The sequence below is a fragment of the Rousettus aegyptiacus genome, unplaced genomic scaffold, assembly GCF_014176215.1.
Source record: "Rousettus aegyptiacus isolate mRouAeg1 unplaced genomic scaffold, mRouAeg1.p scaffold_m13_p_5, whole genome shotgun sequence".
NCBI classification, from domain to species: domain Eukaryota; kingdom Metazoa; phylum Chordata; class Mammalia; order Chiroptera; family Pteropodidae; genus Rousettus; species Rousettus aegyptiacus.
Window position 1 is genome coordinate 61,168,572 of NW_023416308.1, and position 19,032 is coordinate 61,187,603.

At 37.2% G+C, this 19,032-nt stretch overlaps 1 protein-coding gene across 1 annotated transcript in view; it reads right to left on the bottom strand.

Moving 5' to 3' along the window:
- The window catches only part of HEPHL1 (hephaestin like 1), a 62,811-nt gene that overhangs the window by 24,927 nt on the left and 18,852 nt on the right, over positions 1–19,032 (bottom strand). Inside the window, exons 3-10 of the mRNA XM_016158653.2 lie at positions 17,088–17,300; positions 16,224–16,403; positions 13,633–13,887; positions 10,193–10,361; positions 7,648–7,787; positions 7,362–7,493; positions 5,605–5,816; positions 954–1,104 (exon numbers count right to left, since the gene is read on the bottom strand). Coding sequence (XP_016014139.2) covers positions 954–1,104; positions 5,605–5,816; positions 7,362–7,493; positions 7,648–7,787; positions 10,193–10,361; positions 13,633–13,887; positions 16,224–16,403; positions 17,088–17,300 — 1,452 coding nt within the window. The remainder of the gene's footprint in view (positions 1–953; positions 1,105–5,604; positions 5,817–7,361; positions 7,494–7,647; positions 7,788–10,192; positions 10,362–13,632; positions 13,888–16,223; positions 16,404–17,087; positions 17,301–19,032) is intronic.

Consider the following 19,032-nt stretch of genomic DNA (forward strand, 5'->3'; position numbering starts at 1 on the left):
GGAAACAAATTTTATATTCAGTTACAACAAAACTTTTTATAGAAGATGATAATGAAAATGCCTTACGCTGTGCTTTTCATCAGCCCAAGAGGGGACTCTTGGAATGGAGCATCCAGGACCATAGGTGTCTATAAACTGGTTGCTATGGGCCACTTGGAACCTTGGACCATTTTGAACTTCTTCGTGGGAGAGGGAGATTAGGGGCTGTCTTGTTATTTTTCCCATAATGTTTTAAAGACCATAAATAGATGTTATGCTTGGTCCTAAAACTGGCAATTTAGTACCTGTTATCTCATGGTGTTTGCTTTAGGCACTTTTTTTTGGCTGCACACTCTTGCAGGCATTTGACTTTGAACTCTTTCTCATTACTTCGCTCCCTCAGGTTGTGTGCCCAAGACTAATAAGAATCCTATGTTAGACCAATTACAAGGTGGCGTGCTATTATAACAACCGAGATATGAAAGAGAGAGAGAGAGAGAGAGAGGAATTAAATAGTTCTAAATGAAGATTTGGGATGGAATGGCTAATATTTTACAAATTAACACTTTAGACAGATACTCATGTGACTTGATAAAAGACGTTTTGCTGTATGATTACCTCCACTTATTGCTGGGGTTATCAGACAACGATGTCATTAGGAACCCAAGGGAGACATTTTGTCAGTAATTTTATACATTTAAGATGTACTGTGATCTTTGTTAGTTCAAATTTTGCACTGCTTCATCTAAGGCTGAAAAGTATTTTAGAAATATTAATTAAGGTTCACAACATCTCTGGGAGATAGGGAGGTTTCACCATACCTTATGAGGCTGAAGCCATGAAATAATTACTCACAACTAAGAACAATAGTCAAGAAACCAAAATTAAGATAATTAATGCATTCTGGGCATTTTCACTTCAAATGCAATTATGCCATTTTTTTTTTTTACAGGAGGAAAAGTCATTTTTTATACCGTGCATCCGGTTAGACTTCACAAACTCTTTGTCCTCTTTGTCAACACTGAAGGGATGCCGGGTAAACTTCTGAATGTTTTCATCAAGATACCTGCTCAGATTTTCATCGAAGACTGTGAATAGTAGGTAAAATTCCTTATCTATTCCTTTCTACAGAGAAGAAAGAAATGAATATGTAAAAAGTACCAGTTGGAGGAATTTTTAGCTCTGCTTCACTTTCAAAGTTAACACAAAGTCAGTAAGAATCTGCATCAGCCATAGATTTACTGGATCATTTTGTAAATTAGGATTCTGAGCATGATTCTGGTAAATTTTACTCCACACCCCCAAAATTCTTCTCATTGTCTGCTTCTCCTTTCCAATGTAACTTTAAGGAAAATAAGTTCCTGCTCCAAAGCTTTCCTACTCTGCGGTACTACCTTTGTCAGGTGGGACATCAGCATCTTACTCTCCTTACTGTGGCCTCCATGTACTGACCTCGGCCTATTCCTTCCCCTGACTTCATATTTGTATGCTCACCCCCAGGTTACTCCACCACTCTGGCCTTTTGCTCTTTCATGAATACACCAACCTCATTCCTGCCACAGGGCCTTTTCATGTACTGTTCCCACTACCTAGAAAGTTATCCCAGGTCTTATTCGGGTCACTTGCTTAATCCATCCACTTCTCTGCACAAATGTTGCCTCCTCAGAGGACCCTTCCCTGACTACCCTGGTTAAAACAGTCATTCATCTTCCAGCGTGCCTGCAAACTCACCCACTTTACCCTACTCTACCTTTCATAGCACTTATCTCTATCTGAAATTATATTTTGTCTATGAACTTATATTTTTTCTTACTGCAACACAGGCTTTGTGAGGGTAGGGACATTTGGGGTTTCTCTCTGTATCCCCAGCTCCAAAACAAACGCCTAGAAAAACAGTACATGTTTGTGTGTGAAATAGTGAATTTGAATAACTTATAAGACTTTGTTATATTACATTAACTTGAATTAATATTGAAGGGACTGTGAATTACTTCTCATTGTATATATTCCTAATACATCTAGTTTGAACATATCTGATCATACAGCATCTTGAATTGCTGAAAGATGCTTTTCTTTAGAGCTGAAACAAAAGGGCAACTGTATTTCCTCTCCCTCAATGTGTTCCTTTCTCTAACATGCTCCCTTCTAATTCACCCTTCATTCTGCTGCCTGCTCTCGGGTAATCCTCAGCAATGCCATCTGATCATATCTCTCTTCTTAAACTGGACAGTGTGATTTAAACTCACAGTGATCTGGTCCCCACCAACCTGCACAACCTCATTTCTTGGCCCTTCCCTACTTGTGTTTTGACTGGAATGAAGCCAAGCTCCTTACAGCAATCTGAACTTGCTGTATTCTGCTGGCTTCTGTCCTTCGTGCATGTACTCCTCAACTTTGATGGTCTGCCACTCTAATCCATCATGTGCCAGCTTAGCTGTCCACCTTTGTGATTCTTTCCTAACGTCTCATCAAAGATATGGTTACTCCTTGCTTTATGCTCCTACTACATCTTATATACACTTAGTGCTTTTATCACATGGTGTTTTAGAAGGCAGTAGTTTAGGATGATGGGCTATAGAAATAAATAATGTAAGTTTAAAACTTTTAAAAATAAAAAATAAAAACTTGAGGGAAAATAAGGGGTCAAATATATTTTAAAAGATCATAAGTTAAAGTGACCTATTACCTAAAGCGTTATACAAATTTAATGCAATCCCCATCAAAATTCCACTAGCATTTTTTAAAGAAATAGAACAAAAAATCATCGACTTTGCATGGAAGCACAAAAGACCCCAAACTGCCAAAGCCCTCCTGAGAAAAAAAAGAATGAGACAGGAGGCATCACTCTGCCCGACTTCACATGATACTACAAAGAGACAATAATCAAAACGACATGGTATTGGCAGAAAAACAGACATATGGACCAGTGGAACAGAATCAAGAGTCCAGAAGTAAACCCATATTTATATGGGAAAATAATTTTCAACAAAAAAGCCGAAAACATACAGTGGAGATAGGAAAGCCTCTTCAATAAATGGTTATGGAAAAACTGGAAAGCCACCAGCAAAAGAATGAAACTAAACTGTTGTCTATCACTACACATCAAAATCAATTCAAAATGGATTAAGGGCCTAAATATAAGATCTGAAACAATAAAATGCATAGAAAAAAAGCATAGGAACAAAACTCAAGGACCTTGCACTTAAAGAGAGTTTTATGAATTTGACCTCAAAAGCAAGGGAAGTAAAAGCTAAAATAAGTAAATGGGACTACATCAAACTAAAAAGCAAAAGAAACCATCAACAAGGTAAAGAGACAACCATCCAAATGGGAAAATATATTTGCAAGCAATGCCTCCAATAAGGGCCTAACATCCAAAATATACAAAGAACTCATAACTCAGTAACAACAAAAACCAAACAATCCAATCAAAAAATGGGCAGAGGACATACAAATGGCCAACAAATATATGAAAAGATGCTCAACATCACTAGGTATTAGAGAAATGCAAATCAAAACCACAATGAGATACCATCTCATACCTGTTAGAATAGCTGTAATCAACAGGACAAGTAATAAATGTTGGAGAGGATGTGGAGAAAAAGGAAACTTCATTCACTGCTAATAGGTCTGCAAATTGGTACAGCCGCTATGGAAAACAGTACGGAAGTTCCTCAAAAAATTAAGAATTAATAGGCCATGTGATCCAGCAATCCCTCTACTGAGTATTTACCCCAAAGACTTGAAAACCCATATCCGAAAAGATATTTGTACACAGATGTTCATAGCAGCATTATTCACAGTGGCCAGGACATGGAAGCGACCAAAGTGCCCTACGATAGACAATTGGCTAAAGAAGCTGCAGTTCATATATACAATGGCATATTACTCAGCCATAAGAAGAGATGAAATACTGCCATTTGCAACAACATGGATGAACCTCGGGGTAATCATGCTAAGTGAAATAAGCCAGACAGAAAAAGTTGAAAATCACATGGTATCACTTATATGTGGGATATAAACCTAAAATCAACAAAGGCACAGGACAAACAGAGACTCATAGACATGGACAATAGATGAGTGGTTACTAGAGGGTAGGAGGTGGAGGAAGTGGGGAGGTAGACGGGGTTAAGGGGTCAAATATGTGGTGACAGTAAGAAATCTAACTATGGGAGGTGAACACCCAATGTAAAAATACATATGCCTTACAATTAAAATGCACAGCTGAAACTTACTGGATTTCGTTAACCAATGGCACCATAACAAATTAATTAATTTTATAAAAGATCATGGGCTATGGCAGCAGGCAGACCTAGGTTCTAATGCTGTTGTTTTTTCCTTTCTTTTTTTTTTTTTTTTCATGATTTTGTGTTAATACACTGATCATGAATGGTATTGGCTCATGGAACAACTCCCAGAGACTATAAGATACTTCTAGCAAATCTCAAGATGACCATTGATAGGGTGCAATGGGGGCAAAATCAGAAGCGCCTTACAAAATTTTTCTGGCACTCAATTTCCTTAGCTCAGGTATTTAGCTAGTAGGAAACAGTAATGTATTAGAAAAAGATTGATGGATGCTCAGTTTCATGTTCTACTTCTATCACTAATTACTAGGTGTGTTTCCTGGAATATCACTAATATCTCTGAGCCTCAGTTTTTTCAGCTTTAAAATAGGGGTGATTATTCTGCTTTGCCTTTTATGATTATTGTGGTCCTATGTAAACAGTCGGTCTTATTGCACAAGCATAATGGAGGGTCATTCAGAGGGCCAGGGACACTCAGAACCTCCAGGAGGTATTTCCAGGATTAAACCTTTGTGCAGGCAATTGAAAAATCTGAAGAGAGCCAACGTACTTCGTGTCTTCTACCTAGAAATTCCTGGGAGCCTCAATGTGTTTTTATACAATGCCAAACATTATAAAATATACCATTTAAATAAATAGTCTTGCTAGTTCTGATTGGTGAAGTAATTCCAAATGGTTAAATGACTGGACTTTCCTGTTTTCGTCACTATGTTTAATATTATGTAGACATAGCTTGGAATGCTATGCTTTGTCATACTAATCAGTGCAACCATCCAAGCCTTCAGGTGGGACTTGCCAGAAGTTATCTACAGGCTTTCTTGTTTCTTTGATCATGGTAATTAAGTTCACAGTGGTGAGTTACAGTGATTCTCAATCCTAGCCACATATTAGAATAACCTGGAGATTCTGATCTAATTGATTGGGAGCCCCTGAATAAAAGAGGTTTAAAAGGTCCCCGGGTGATTCTACTGGGTGGACAAGTTTGAGAATCCTTGTCCAAGAAGTAGGGATCCCAATTTGTATTCCGTGTAGATTTCAGAAGATCCCAGAATCAAAGCAATGCTCAGGGAGAGACCCACCAAATTGCAGCCACAACAAGCAGAAATCTTGGGTTTCTGGGTAGGCATCTATAACTTTGGAAAGTCAGATCTTAAATTTACAAAGAAAATGAAATTCCCTGTATGTAATATCAATTTCAAGAGGAAGGAAGAAAAATTGCTTTTTTGTAACTGACTATTACTATCTAATCTCTAGCAGTATTTACTGACTTCTCTCATATACAATCCTTAGCAGAACTTGGTAACATTTGGTGACCTACCTGTGTCCCATCAGCATTGAGAACACCCTTTTTACAGACTAGCAAAGGCCCTACAAGGCCAGAGCTGGTGTCCTTGATTGGCTCCACTGCTGAGAAGTAAAGATAGGTCAGGCAGGGAGGATCACCAGCCGTTGGGCTTACGCTTTCAGGCACTGTCCATCTGTATGTGAAGGTTTCACCTGGCTTAACATGCGCCCCTGGTTTCAGAAATCCTGAGGAGATAAATGAAACAACTACTCAAAACAATGGCTAAGAACATTAAACGTGTCAAACTAGGTCTTCTAGTTTGAAGTGTCTCTCTCTAATGATGTATTTTGCACAGAAGGATCGTTGTTTTAGTTTTTGTATTATCAGGGGAGGCCACGGCCACAGTCTGCTGTCTCATGAGATAGAATCTTACATTAAGGATTGTCTTCTTCACAGATTAAATTTAGTATCTCCATAGATACTATTTCTTACTCAAATACCAGATTTAGAAATTATTAAAAGAGTGATAGTTGTCCATTTAGTGATTAAATGTAAAGCCATAAAATATTAAGTGCCTTCTATGTGAAATATATTATACTTGGCCCTAAAGAGGATACTAAAAAAAAAAAAAAAAAAAATTAAGCAAGAGACCTATCTTTAAAGAGTTTAAATTCTTGAAGGTTGAACTAGGAAATTACTATAAGATAGAGAAAATAAGTGAATGCCCATGTTTGCTAAGCTGGTAAATAGCATATTTTGGATTCAGACACAGTCCAAAGACCGTGCTGATTAATCCTCATATTATGTTGCCAAATGAACACATTGGATCGCTACAATATTGAGGCCAGAGACTCTGCATCTTGTCCAGAGCTTTGCAAAAAAGTGCCCAATAAGTTTGCTGAGTTAAACAATAGAAAATATAAACATTTGGGCTGTCACAGGTCCTTCTTGAACACACACAAAAAGTCACTGTAAGCATTTGACCAAAGAAGAGAGCGCAGGTACAAGAGATGCTGCAGCAGGGGGAGGGTAAGGATGGGTCTGGGGAGGAGGAATTCTCTCCATTCCTTCGTACTCTGTGCCCTCACCATCACCGCAAAGCCCGCTGTGGATGGGCCTGGCCTCACCGGGGCATGAAGAAGTAGCCCAGGTAGCCATGATGTCAGCTGTGGTGATGGGTAAGGCTTCCAAGGAGACCAGGAATTTCCTGGGAGCAATATCATAGATGGAAAGATAGTTCCTGCAGCAGCTGAGTGGAGGATGTCTTTTCTATGTGTAAAGAGCTGGTGCTACCTACTCTGTGATGGGGAGAGACCATAGATGGTGATAAGTAATTGTCAATAAATACAAAGCAAAGACCATGTGTAAGATTTTAATGTCAACAAAACATTGGAAATCAGATTTTCCTCCTCAGTCTTCACTCACAGAATCCCATGCAAACTGTAGCAGAAAAGCTTTTTACCTTAAAGAAGTTGAGGTGACTATGAAAGTAGCTTGCTTTGAGATTTATTACATTACTGAGAAAAAAGAAAAAGAATTGGTATTTTCAAAGGACCTACTGTGAGCCAGACATTGTACTGAATTCTTTCCATCTCTTCCCAAAGCCCTGTGAGGTGACCGTCATTATGTGCATTCAATAGGTGAGAAGAATGAGATTTAGAAAATTGAAATAATTACCCAAGCTCAGTGGGCTGGTAAGTGAAGGGACCAGGATTTGAACCTGATCTGTGCAGTTCTAAGTCCTTTGCATGCTCATCCTGTTTCCTACCTAAGCTTAGGCTGAGACTTACCATCTATGTTTGGGGCTGCATCAGAAGCCTTGTCATAGACCACGCCGTGGGGCAATATACTGTAGACTTTGTCAGCTTTGTTGGCAAAGGTCACTAACAGGATATCGCCCACCTCTGCCTTGATGACTGGGCCTGAAAAATATCAAGAGGAGGAGGGATAAGAGGATGAAAAGAGGCAGAGAGATGTAAAAATGAGCAGGAAAAGAGTCATTCCACGTAGATGTATATGACCTGCTAAAACACCTCCCCTCCCCCATGCAAAACATGACGGATGATTTCTCTCTACCAAGAATTCCAAGATGGGCTTCTGCCTCAGAGAGTCTCTTTCTTTGAGTAAAAGTTGCGTCAACATACTCCACATACTGAGCCTTCCAATATTTTCCTCCTATCCTGTTGTCCGCTTGTGTGAAGTAGAATTCGGAGTCACTGTAGAAATGATAGGAAACTGACTGAGAACACACCTCTTCATATCCACCAAAAGCCTTAATTATGGAGTTTAATTTTATGATCTTTAGCTCATTCACCCACCCATCTCCCCAGAAAAGGGAGCACAGGCTTTGACAAAGTTCGTAGGAATAGTCTCCTAGCCTTCAAAGTCGTCAGAAGCTGGGTGATGTACAAGCTCATTTCTCTCTTAGCCATTGAACTTTCTTCCCCAGAGGTCCAGCAACTGAAGAAGAAGGTACAGGTCAACTCCTTACTTACGAATACTGGAGTCCCAGAATGCTGTCCTACAAAGTAACAAAGAGCTAACTGGTTTCTTTGCAGGAAAGGCAGCCCTCTATCTCTTGCTGATGTCGGTGTGAATATTCTCTGCATATAGTAAGCTCTTTAATATCTGGTATGATTAAGGAATGGAATGTCTAGTTAATCAAATAGTTTAATTAATAGCTAAGCTATATAAATAAATATTAAATTTCAAAGTTGTGAAATACAATGCTATAAATTCTGACTAGGACTAACTCTATATTATCTTATGTCTGTCAATGGTACCATCACTCTTGCTGTCACGTAGGCTATCTTTGTCTTGTTTTTCTGCCTCATTCCTCTATCTTGTTCATCCTTCCTTCGTAACCTTTTATCCCACACTTCCTTTTCTGCTTCTTTTTGTATCTTTTCCTTTCCTTTCTTCCCACTGCCACAGGCTCCATTCATGCCCTTACCACCTTGTGTTTGCACTGTTATATGAACTGCCAACTGCACTCTGTCTATCCTCTATCTCACATCGGCTCACTCAGTTTTTTCTCAGCATGTACACAACTACAACATTAATCTCCAAAAATGGTAATTTTCATTGTAATTAGCAGCTGCAAAATCTTTTTTTGCTTCCAACTACCAACCAAATGAGGATTACAGGACCTCTGCAATTGATATCCAGTTTATTTTACCCCAGCTCCCTTCCTATTGTTCTATGCAAGTGCCCATTCTCTATGCAAATCTCCCACTCCAATCATTCTGGTCTAGTCACTCTCCATTAACTCCTGCATCTAAAATTTCTTCTTTTTGCTATTCACTTGTATAAATTCTATCATTCTTCGAGAACTTGTTTAGACTCTGCTTTCTCTGTGAAGTGTTCCTGACTATCTTAGTTCTCTCTGCACACCCAGAGAACTCTGTCTGGATAACTCATCTTAATCTTATTTGTAACTTGCAAAGTTACTTCTCTTCTGTGTGCACAGGTTCTTTCTCCACTTGAGGCTGGGAACATGGTCTTAGACCTCCTTGTGCCCCTCATGTCACTTAGTATATCATGCTTTCACATTATTAATTATTAATTGAATATAGCTTAATGTTCCACATTTTATAAGGCACTTTAGAATTCTAGAAGGCTTCTAAGACATAATTTTCAATGATAGTTCTCATTATTCTGTTTATTCTTATAAACAGAATAATGAGAAATACCGATCAATAGAAAATGTGATATTAGAGTTTTTCATATACAGTTCACAAAAATTCTTTAGGCCAGGTTCAAGTGTATCAGTTTGGTGGAAGAATGAACGAATTAATGAAATTTACAATGAAAGAAACAAAGGATATCTTATTGATTACAAAGAAAAATTTTAAAACATTTCTTCAAATATTCAAAAAACATTATAGGGTAATAGCAATGCTTCTTGATACCACATTGTACATTTTTAAATGCTTTCACAGATATTATTGCATGTGATTCTACAATAAGAAGTCACAGGAGTTCATAACCACTTAATGAATTATTAGATTCAATTCAAAAAATACAATACACTATGAAAGGTCAGAGAGAAAATGATTAACTATGACTCAGGAGTCAGGGGAGGCCTCACTTAAGAGATGACATTAGAGTTGAATTTTGAAAGAAAATGAAATTTTACTGTATAGGGAGGAAAAACGAATTGTGGGTAAGGGGTTATAACTTCCATCAGGCTGTCCTTGCACTAAAAAGAGTAACCTTCCTTGGCCAGTTTATCTCCATTGAAAGAGAGTACTGTCTCATTCCCTCTTCAAAAGCGTCTTCACCATATGTACGGTGATCTTATTCTGTTCTGTCTGCTTGGTATTTCTCATGGCACCTAGCACTGAAGTTTGTGCATAGTAGGTGCTCAAGAAATATTTGATGGATAAATAAGTGAGCGAATGAATCAATATGGTGTTTTGATTTAGCCAGCAAATCACAAAGCAATAAATAGTCTGCCAATTCCCAGTAGTATACACGGGGCTCAGAACTCCTTAAATAGTGTCATTATGCCATCTATGTAGTATGTGCTTATAAGAGCAGTGTGAATGAGATCACAGGGAAAAGCCTAATAGATGCCTCTCTTATGAGAGGCTTACGAACATGAGCAAAAAGAGCTTACCTGCCCGAGGCATTTAGGGGAAGACCACTGAATTTGTTATAGCCTTGAGGACCATAATCCCAAATGATTTTTTCTGCTGCTATAAAGTAGCGCCTTTGACGACCCTTCATCTTGGGGCGAGAAATATCATTTTTGCAGTTACCAACATTGTATTGCCCCAGCATGCCAGCTGCAGAACAGAGGAAAACCATTAGCCAAGGTATAAATGCTCACAAAAGAAATCACACAGAATAAAACTGATAGATTTGACTTCGTGAACATTTAAAACTTTTGTACAAAAAATAGAACCATAAAAAAGTTCGAAGCAAAAAAAAAAAAAATAGCAAGATTTTTGTTCTTTTTCATTGCTGCTTAATACTCCATTGCATATATATCACATGGATGGACCTACAGGGCATTATATTAAGTGAAATATATCAGAAAGAGAAAGACGGATACCATATGGTTTCACTTATATGTAATATCTAAGAAAAAAAAACAAATAAACAAACAAAACAAAACAAAAACACACTCATAGAAACAGAAACCAAAGGGGTGGTTACCAGAGGGGAAGGAGTTTGGGGATGAGTGAAAAAAGCGAAGGGGAATATAGTCAATAATACTGTGACAGGTTTGCACAGCGACAGATGATTATTAGAGTTAGTGGAGCGATCACATTGTAAGATACAGAAATGTCAAATCACTATATTATACACCTGAAACTAATATAACCAATTTAATATTGTATACCAAACTATACTTAAATTTTTAAAAAGTAAAGGATTAATGGTTGGAAGGGGGATATTTTTATACATATGACAAAAGATTAATATATAAATAATGTTGACAAATAAAAAAGGAAAAAGTAAACCTCCCAATACAAAATGGGCAAGGAACATAAATAGGTTATTCACAAAAGAAATACTATTGGCTCGTAAACAAATGAAAAAAAAGTTTAACCTTAATAATAATAAAATGACACTGTTGTTCATTTATCAAGTTGGTAAAAATTAGAAAGACTAGTAATTCTCAGTGTTGGCAGATGAATGTGGAAAAAAGAATGCTCACAAACTGAAAAGCAACACTTTAAAAAAGGGAATTTGGCAATATATGTTCATAACTTTAAAGAAAAATCAAACTCCTTGACCCAGGAATTCCGAATCTAGGAGTTTTGCTAAGGAAATATCAGACAAAAATATAAACTTATCTGTAAATTGATTTTATCAATATTGTTTTATAACACCAAAAAAAGAAGGGGGAAAAATGTAAATTTTAAGCAATAGAGTGTTGGTTAAGTAAATTATAATCTCCTCATAAAGAACACTGGAAGGATTAACAATGATCAAGTAGCTCTATATTCACTGACATGTAAATCTATTTCTGATATATTAAGAAGTGGAAAAAGTAAGCTACAGGGCAGTATTTTATTTTATTTTATAAATAATGCATGCACTTAGTATAAAGGTCTAGAAAATAGTGATGGAGGATCTTCACTCAAATGTGGCATTATTACCTCTAAATGGGATTACTGAGTCTTAAAATTAAATTATATGTATTTTCTAATTTTTTTACAATACTTTTTTCTGAAGGTATGGGCAGTTTAGGAAATATTATATTTTAGTAACCTATAAATACCAGTTTATGTCCATAACCATTAGCTAAGCTTAGCAATCTTACTAGTCTCAAATGGCTGCTAATGCTAGTTTAAAACTAGTTTCTCGGATTTAACAGTGTGAGAACCTTTACTAGTATGGATCTTGTGTTAGGAACACGTAAGATCTACACTCTCAGGAAATTTCAAGTATATACTACAGTATTCTTGACTGTAGTAACCATGCTGAGTATTAGATTTCCAAATCTCATTCATCTTGCATAACTAAAGCTTTGTACTCCTTGCGATCTCAAGTGGTCTTAATCTCAAACACACACACACAAACACACAGAGGTAACTATGTGAGGTGATAGTTATGTTAATTAGCTTGAGGTTGTGTGGCGATTATTTCACATTGTATACATATATCAAAACATCCAGTTGTACATCTTAAATATATATGATTTCTATTTGTTGATTATACATCAGTCAGCTGTCGGGGTGGGAGTTTGGGGGGATAGGAAACTTATCTTGTTCATCTTTGTCTTCCTTGAACAGTATCAGATACATGTTAACTGATCAACTCAACATTTGTTAAATTGAAGTTAATTGGAATATCTTAGCTGACTAAAGCCGAGATAGGCTGCTTAAGGTTGATGAGAACAAGAATGTATTATCAGAGCAGCTCTGAAAGGTTGCATCTCTGTATTCTTAGTGACTATTTGTAGTTAGTCAGTATCCAAACTTAATCACACAGTATTTCTTCTATGTTTATCCCACTGACACATTTTCTTTTTCTGGTCTAGTTTTTACCGCCTTAGGCCAGATCTTTATATGTCATAACTCTAATGTTGCCAGTGCTTCCTAACTAGCTTCCAGTGGCCAGAATCTCTCCTGAATCCTTTCTGCACATAGATATCATATTTACTTTCCTAAATCACTGCACTGATTATGTCACTAGTGTGCCTAAGGATCTAGAAAGATTCACTATTGCCTTCCAGACACAGTCCTACCTCCTTAGCCTTACCTTTTAAAGCTGCTCACTCTCTAGGCTTCTCTCTTATCACTCTTATGTCATGAGCTCAGGATCTGGCTAAATAAGACCTGTTCTGTATGGTCCCGAAGAACCAGGACCAAGCCATTCAACCGGCATTTAAGTCAACCAAAGTCCTTTGTGTCCCTACCATAGAATTTTGCACCTATCATTGGATTTTGTCTCAATATAAGGGAGAACGCTCTAGGAGAACAGCCCAGAGTTTAAATGGGCCGCTATAATTACTTAAAAGAGATGTTTCAAAGGAGATTTCAATAATTGGATGGGGGACTGGCCCAGGTTATCTATACATTTCTTTCCGAAGACAAAAATATGTTATTCTAATTATAGTTGCTCATGTAGAACATGCGTTTTTCCCAGTTCATGTTACATCCTCTACATTGAAAGCCTTTCTTCCTTTCTTTATCTATTCAATCTCTACCTATATTTTAAGGCTCAGACTAGGAGCCAACTCCTCAGGAAGCCTTTTTTCATTGCTCTAGAGAAGTGACTATGGTGCCCAAAGCATTTATCATTTTGCTTCAAATGTTATTCATTTTGTAAATGTCTCACTGTGTCTAACTACTAGATGGTAGGTTCTTTGAAGGTCTTATCATTTCTTTAGTCACTTCTCACCTGGTTCATAGGGATTAGATCAATAAATATCTGTTGATAGGGTGACAAATAAGCATTATATATTTTCCTATATATTTAGTATTTAATTAAATATAACACATTCAAGACTCTATCTAACAGCAGTCACTGAACGAGCACTATTGACTGTGTGGTTTTATTGTCCCATTGCAAGCATCTCCACACTGGTCTTTGTCCTTTTACCTTGTAGGTGATCACTGACTTGACAGGTTATCATCCACTTCCCAGGATTCTCAGCTATCATTTCTGTTGTCAGGAAGGTGGCTGGGAACAGGTTGACCACATCAGTCCGATGCCCTCGGCTGATGAAGGTATTACCATAAAAATAGATAGAGTGGATGTCTATCTCATTCCCCATCCCAAATAAGTGCCAGGACACTGATTCACCAACGCACATATCAGGCTCAGGGAAGTTTCCAAAGAGGTATCCATTGAGAGCTGAAAAACAGAAGCACACTAGTGGAAGAGGCTTCCCTGCAGAGGTGAGCAGGACCAGAAACGATGGTAATTCATACTCTGGCACAATGGAAAATCAGCATAGATCATTGATTATAATGTTTTCATGTAGAAAAGCATGGCTTCTTTTATAAAATGTAGCCCCAGAAAGGAATAAAAGATATTGGTCTTTTGGGTAGACAGACAAGCAGTCAAAAAAAGTGACAATTGGCACACAACTGAAAACAGCCTTGGAGCTGCTATGTGGACACAATGAGATCAGCAGTAAACAGAGTGCTACTCATACTTACATGGCAGTTTTCCAGGTCCTTCATTTGCATATCTGCCTTCCCCACGGGACTCTGTTCCTTGCAACTAGAAACCCTGTCTTACTCATCTTATAGCTATCGAGACCTAGCAGAAAAGCTGGCACATAGTAGCTACTTGATGCAAGTGGCAAAAGCATACAGCAAGATGGAAAGGAAAGGAACTGATTAGAAGGAACTTATGAGACATGTATATATTTTGTTATTTTAAAAGCAGGGAGAAAAATCTATTTTTACTAGGTCTTGCTGGAGAAGAGCCATACTGATTGAACTTACGCCTTAAGTCTGGGACCTAATACTTTAAATGCTCTAAATGGCAATTATTTTCTGTACATGTTGCTCAAGTACAGAAAATAACTTGACTTAGGGCTTCTTAAATCCAAACTGAGTTTAAAAGCTATTGTTACTAAGATAATGACTTAGTTGGCACAATTAGTTCTAAGTCATTTTAGTAACTTTAAGTAAATTTGTCAGTAAATCTTGTGTTGACTGAGCATCTCTATAGACTAGTTTTTTTTTTTTTCAGGTTAATTTTTTTTCTGTTTGTTAGATCTGCTTCACCAATCAGAAGAAGGATTGTTTGCATACACCTACTTCTATATACAGGCTGATTTTTTGAAATGCAGTCTATATTTGCTGATAAAATCCATTCATTTTTATTGGACATTTTCACTCCAAAAGAGTAAGAAGAACTATGTGGACAGCTGAGTCAAAAATCATCACAATTAGTAGTTTTCAGCAAGATTTGAGATCACACTCTCATTTTGTAAAGAACAGGGATAGTAGTTAACTAACTGGTCATAGCAATGATTTGAATTTAGGTCTTCGTTTATCCCAGCCTTCATTTTCCCCCCCTGCCTCCCTCCCTTTTCTCTTCTCTCTTTCTTCTTTCCCTCCTAAAATATTTTTCAAGCATCCACTACACCTAAGGTTGCTGGAAGGAAAAGAGAGAGTGTAAAATTCAATGAAAAGAGTCAGTATACTAACAATCACACCTTAACATGCTTTGGAATCGGACACAACCAAATTCAATTTATTCACTATGGGACTTCTCTGTCAGATTTTCTCAGGCAACTGTGGCACTAATTAACACTTGGATCTTAGGCAAGTCATTGATGGTCTCTTGACCTCAGTTGCTTCATCTGAAAAATGGGGCAAGTCAGATGATTTTTCAGCTCCTTTCCTCCCTCCTATGAGTTTATGACTACATTGATTCTGTCTTGGTTAGGATAATTCTGAGATAGACAAGCAGAGGTGAAGGAAATTTGTCAATGAAGGACGTGGGGTGTTCGTTTACATTGAAGATGTTCATTGTGTTTACTAGAACTCTCTAGCAAAAGAATGGAATGAGACTGTTTAATACCCCCCAAATCCTGAAATTCTGCATTAAGCCACTACTCTGCAAAACAAGGATGGGTAAGTATTCTGTCTCAACTATCGGGATAACTATAGACATTTTTACCACTTTCAATAAATACAGGGTCTAGGTCATGGTGAATGCTCAACAAATTTGTTGATTTAAATAATGTATGAGGAAAAAATAACAAAACAAAACAAAAAGAATATCTGAGAAGCATAAGTCTACAAGCATGCATTTAAACTCCATGCATAATAGTTTTTGAAATTTAGCAGCTGCTCAGAAAATGGTTACTGGACAAAGCAAAGCACAGGGTTGTTACATGATAATGATTCGTTCTCCTTTCTTCTGTCAATCGAAACCCAACCATCCTCTGTGCTCTCCTCTGATTCTTTCCTGATGATACCATTAATCCTTCCACTTTCTGTACCACAGCTTTGTCATACCTAATTTAGCTCACATCTCTTGACTTGTCCCTTCTCAGGTTGTTTGATGTTCTAACATGTAGTGCATTTCATATCACTTTCTAATCATTCTCATCACTAAGTTACAAATCTTGTAAAAACAGGCTTGACGTTTCTGTGTTTTTGCATCTACATGGTATCAGATACCCAAAATGCAGTCAGTGTGTGTTTGGAAACATGGGAGATACTCACCGTGCATTTTGTTACTCCTTTGGAAAACAGCATCTTCTTTGTCAACTGAATCCGGGTCAGTGCAGAAATGTCTGATATTTTCATCAAGGTACCAGCTTTGATTCTCATCCACCAGAGTAAACATTATAACAAACTCTTGGTCCACATCGGTCCTTGTCCCTGAATATTTATTTAGGACACCTATCACGCACATTCAAAAGAGTAGAGAAAAGAGTTCAAAATGAACTAAGGCAAGATGAGGTTTGCTTCCTGCCAATGGTGTCATATAAGTGTGAAGTTTGTCAAAGGTCTATATGCACAAAAGTAACCCACGGCATACAAGTAGCGAAGGGCTTTAATGGAAATGACAGAACCATAGAAGCAAAAAGTCATAAAACAGAAATCTTCACAACTGCAGACTGGGAAAGCTGGCTATCCATTAAGGAAGTGGACCTTGTTGACAGGCACGGTAAATCAATTAAGAGGAAATAAAATAACCAAGTGATCATATGGATAAAATAATGAAGCAAAAACATTCTGGTCACTTGTCTATATTTTTAGCTTTCTTATGTGTGGTGTCAATATGATGTGAACAGCTATTAATATGGAATGTCCTCTTTAAAAAAAACGCATATAAGTTTCAGAAAACCATGATGATTCTGAAACAGAAGTCTGAATTATTGCTCCTGTTATAGTGTCAGATTGATCTTCTATGCTAGAAGAATTTCCCTAATGTTACAGAAAGCTTAAAAGAAGAAGCACAATCTGTATGGAGCGAGAGAGGTAAGGAAAACAAGACCTGAAATTTATATACACTTTTTAACACACCTAAGAGGAGGCTCATGGGGGCGGGGAGGGGAAAGGAGGTTGGAAAAGTCTCCTTACCTTCCTTGCACACCAGCAGAGGGCCAATTAGCCCAGAGCAGATGTCTTTAGGTGCATCGATGTGCGAATGGTATACCCAGGTCAGGCAGTTGGCATCTGCTGGAGCAGGGGCATATTCTTCTCTCACTGGCCAGACGTAAGTATAGTTTTTGCCAGGAGGAACCATATCATCATTCTTGTTTTTTCCAGATGTTCCATCTGGGTACAGGGCTCCTTCGAAGAAAAGATAAAACATACTTAAAACAGAGGTCACATGCTATAGTGGAAATGGCCAGAGCTTTGTAATCAAACACATATAAATTAAAATTTATTTCCTATAGGACTGAGACAAATTACTTAAATTCTCAATGCCTCAATTTTCTATCAGTAAAGCTGGAATATTAATACATACTCCCACAAGGATGTGAAAACTAAGTGATACAATGTATATGAGTGTCCTGCACAGAACCAGATGCTTAAAAAGTATTCATAAAGACCCCTTCTGATGCACCTCCTATACCAATGAGGAAGATTTCAATCCTCTTCACTTAACACCAACTAAGGAAAGAGAGAAAGAAGCAGCAGAAGAAATAATGAACAACCCTTGGGCACTTAATACAGATTCAGCACCTATATGAGGTCTCGCAAGGGATATAAAGGAAATTAAGACATTATTCTTGCCTTTAGGGATCTTATAGTTCTTCTGGTGTGACCAGAACATGAATTATGAACACATGGGACAACTGGAGAATAAAGCATGATGATGTGCTGAATGTAATTTGGGGTCTATGCAAAGTAGAAGGGCTACTACATAAGGGGTAGGGCAAATGGGCATAGCATTCCCTTTCTGTGTTTTATAAGCTAAGAGTGCACAAGGTTTTTCAGCTAAAGAAGGTCCACTGCTAAAAATAGTTTGAAAACCACCTGGGTAGAAGGCAGAAGACCAACCTATACAAGTTATAATTATCAGAAGCTTCATAACAGAGGTGGGATTTGAGGGGCCTCGAAGGACTAGGAGGAGTCGAATGGTACTGAGAAGAAGGCTGGAGGGCGAGGACAGAGAGGGAGACAGGTGTGGAAACACTCCAAATTCAATCTCCATTCTATCATTCCTTCACTAATTCACCAACAAACCTGTATTGGATATCAACCACATGCCAGCAAATGTGCTGATGTTAGAAATACAAATTCAAATAAGAGAGCAAGAGCCAGTGAGTCCAAGGCAAGTCAAATAAAAACTATAGTTAAAAAAAATTAACAATACTTTTTAAAACAAATTTTGCCACGAAATATAATTTGATTTTTGAAGAACAATGCCAGTTAAGTCCCTATTACGTGCCAAGTGTAGTAGGTACTTTGTATATATTATCTCACTCTTCATAGCAACCCCATCGGTATGTATTTAATATCTCCTTTTAGATTAAATCAAATACTGCTAGCATGTGGCTGAACCAGATTTCAATCTAGTTATATCTGACTTCCCACTACACTGTGATACTTCTCTATTAATTATTGGTAATTTAGAGTTTGAACTATTTTTACATACTTATTCATTTTATGTATATATTTATGTTAATCTAAAAAATATGAATTATTTTACAAATTAAATCTCTATACTCTGTAATACTGAAAAGATAAAGTCAGAGAGCAAAACCTGCATAAAGAAGGAAGATTAATTTGTTAGATTCTTTCAGTATTAAGTATAGCTCTGAATCTCATTATATCTAGGTCATATTGTTATATCTAGGTTTAATATATATTAAGTTAATATAATTTGGTTATATTCTTTGTCTAATGAAAAGAAACTTATCAATTCCTTGAGAAAGGGACTTCCTGCTGGTACTAAATTCTAAGACAATATTTTCAAGAAAATCTCTGTATACAAATTATTGAGTTAGGGGGGAGGAAGAAGGGGTAAACAGAGTAAAAAAAATAAATCATTTATTCAATGTAATTAATTAATTAA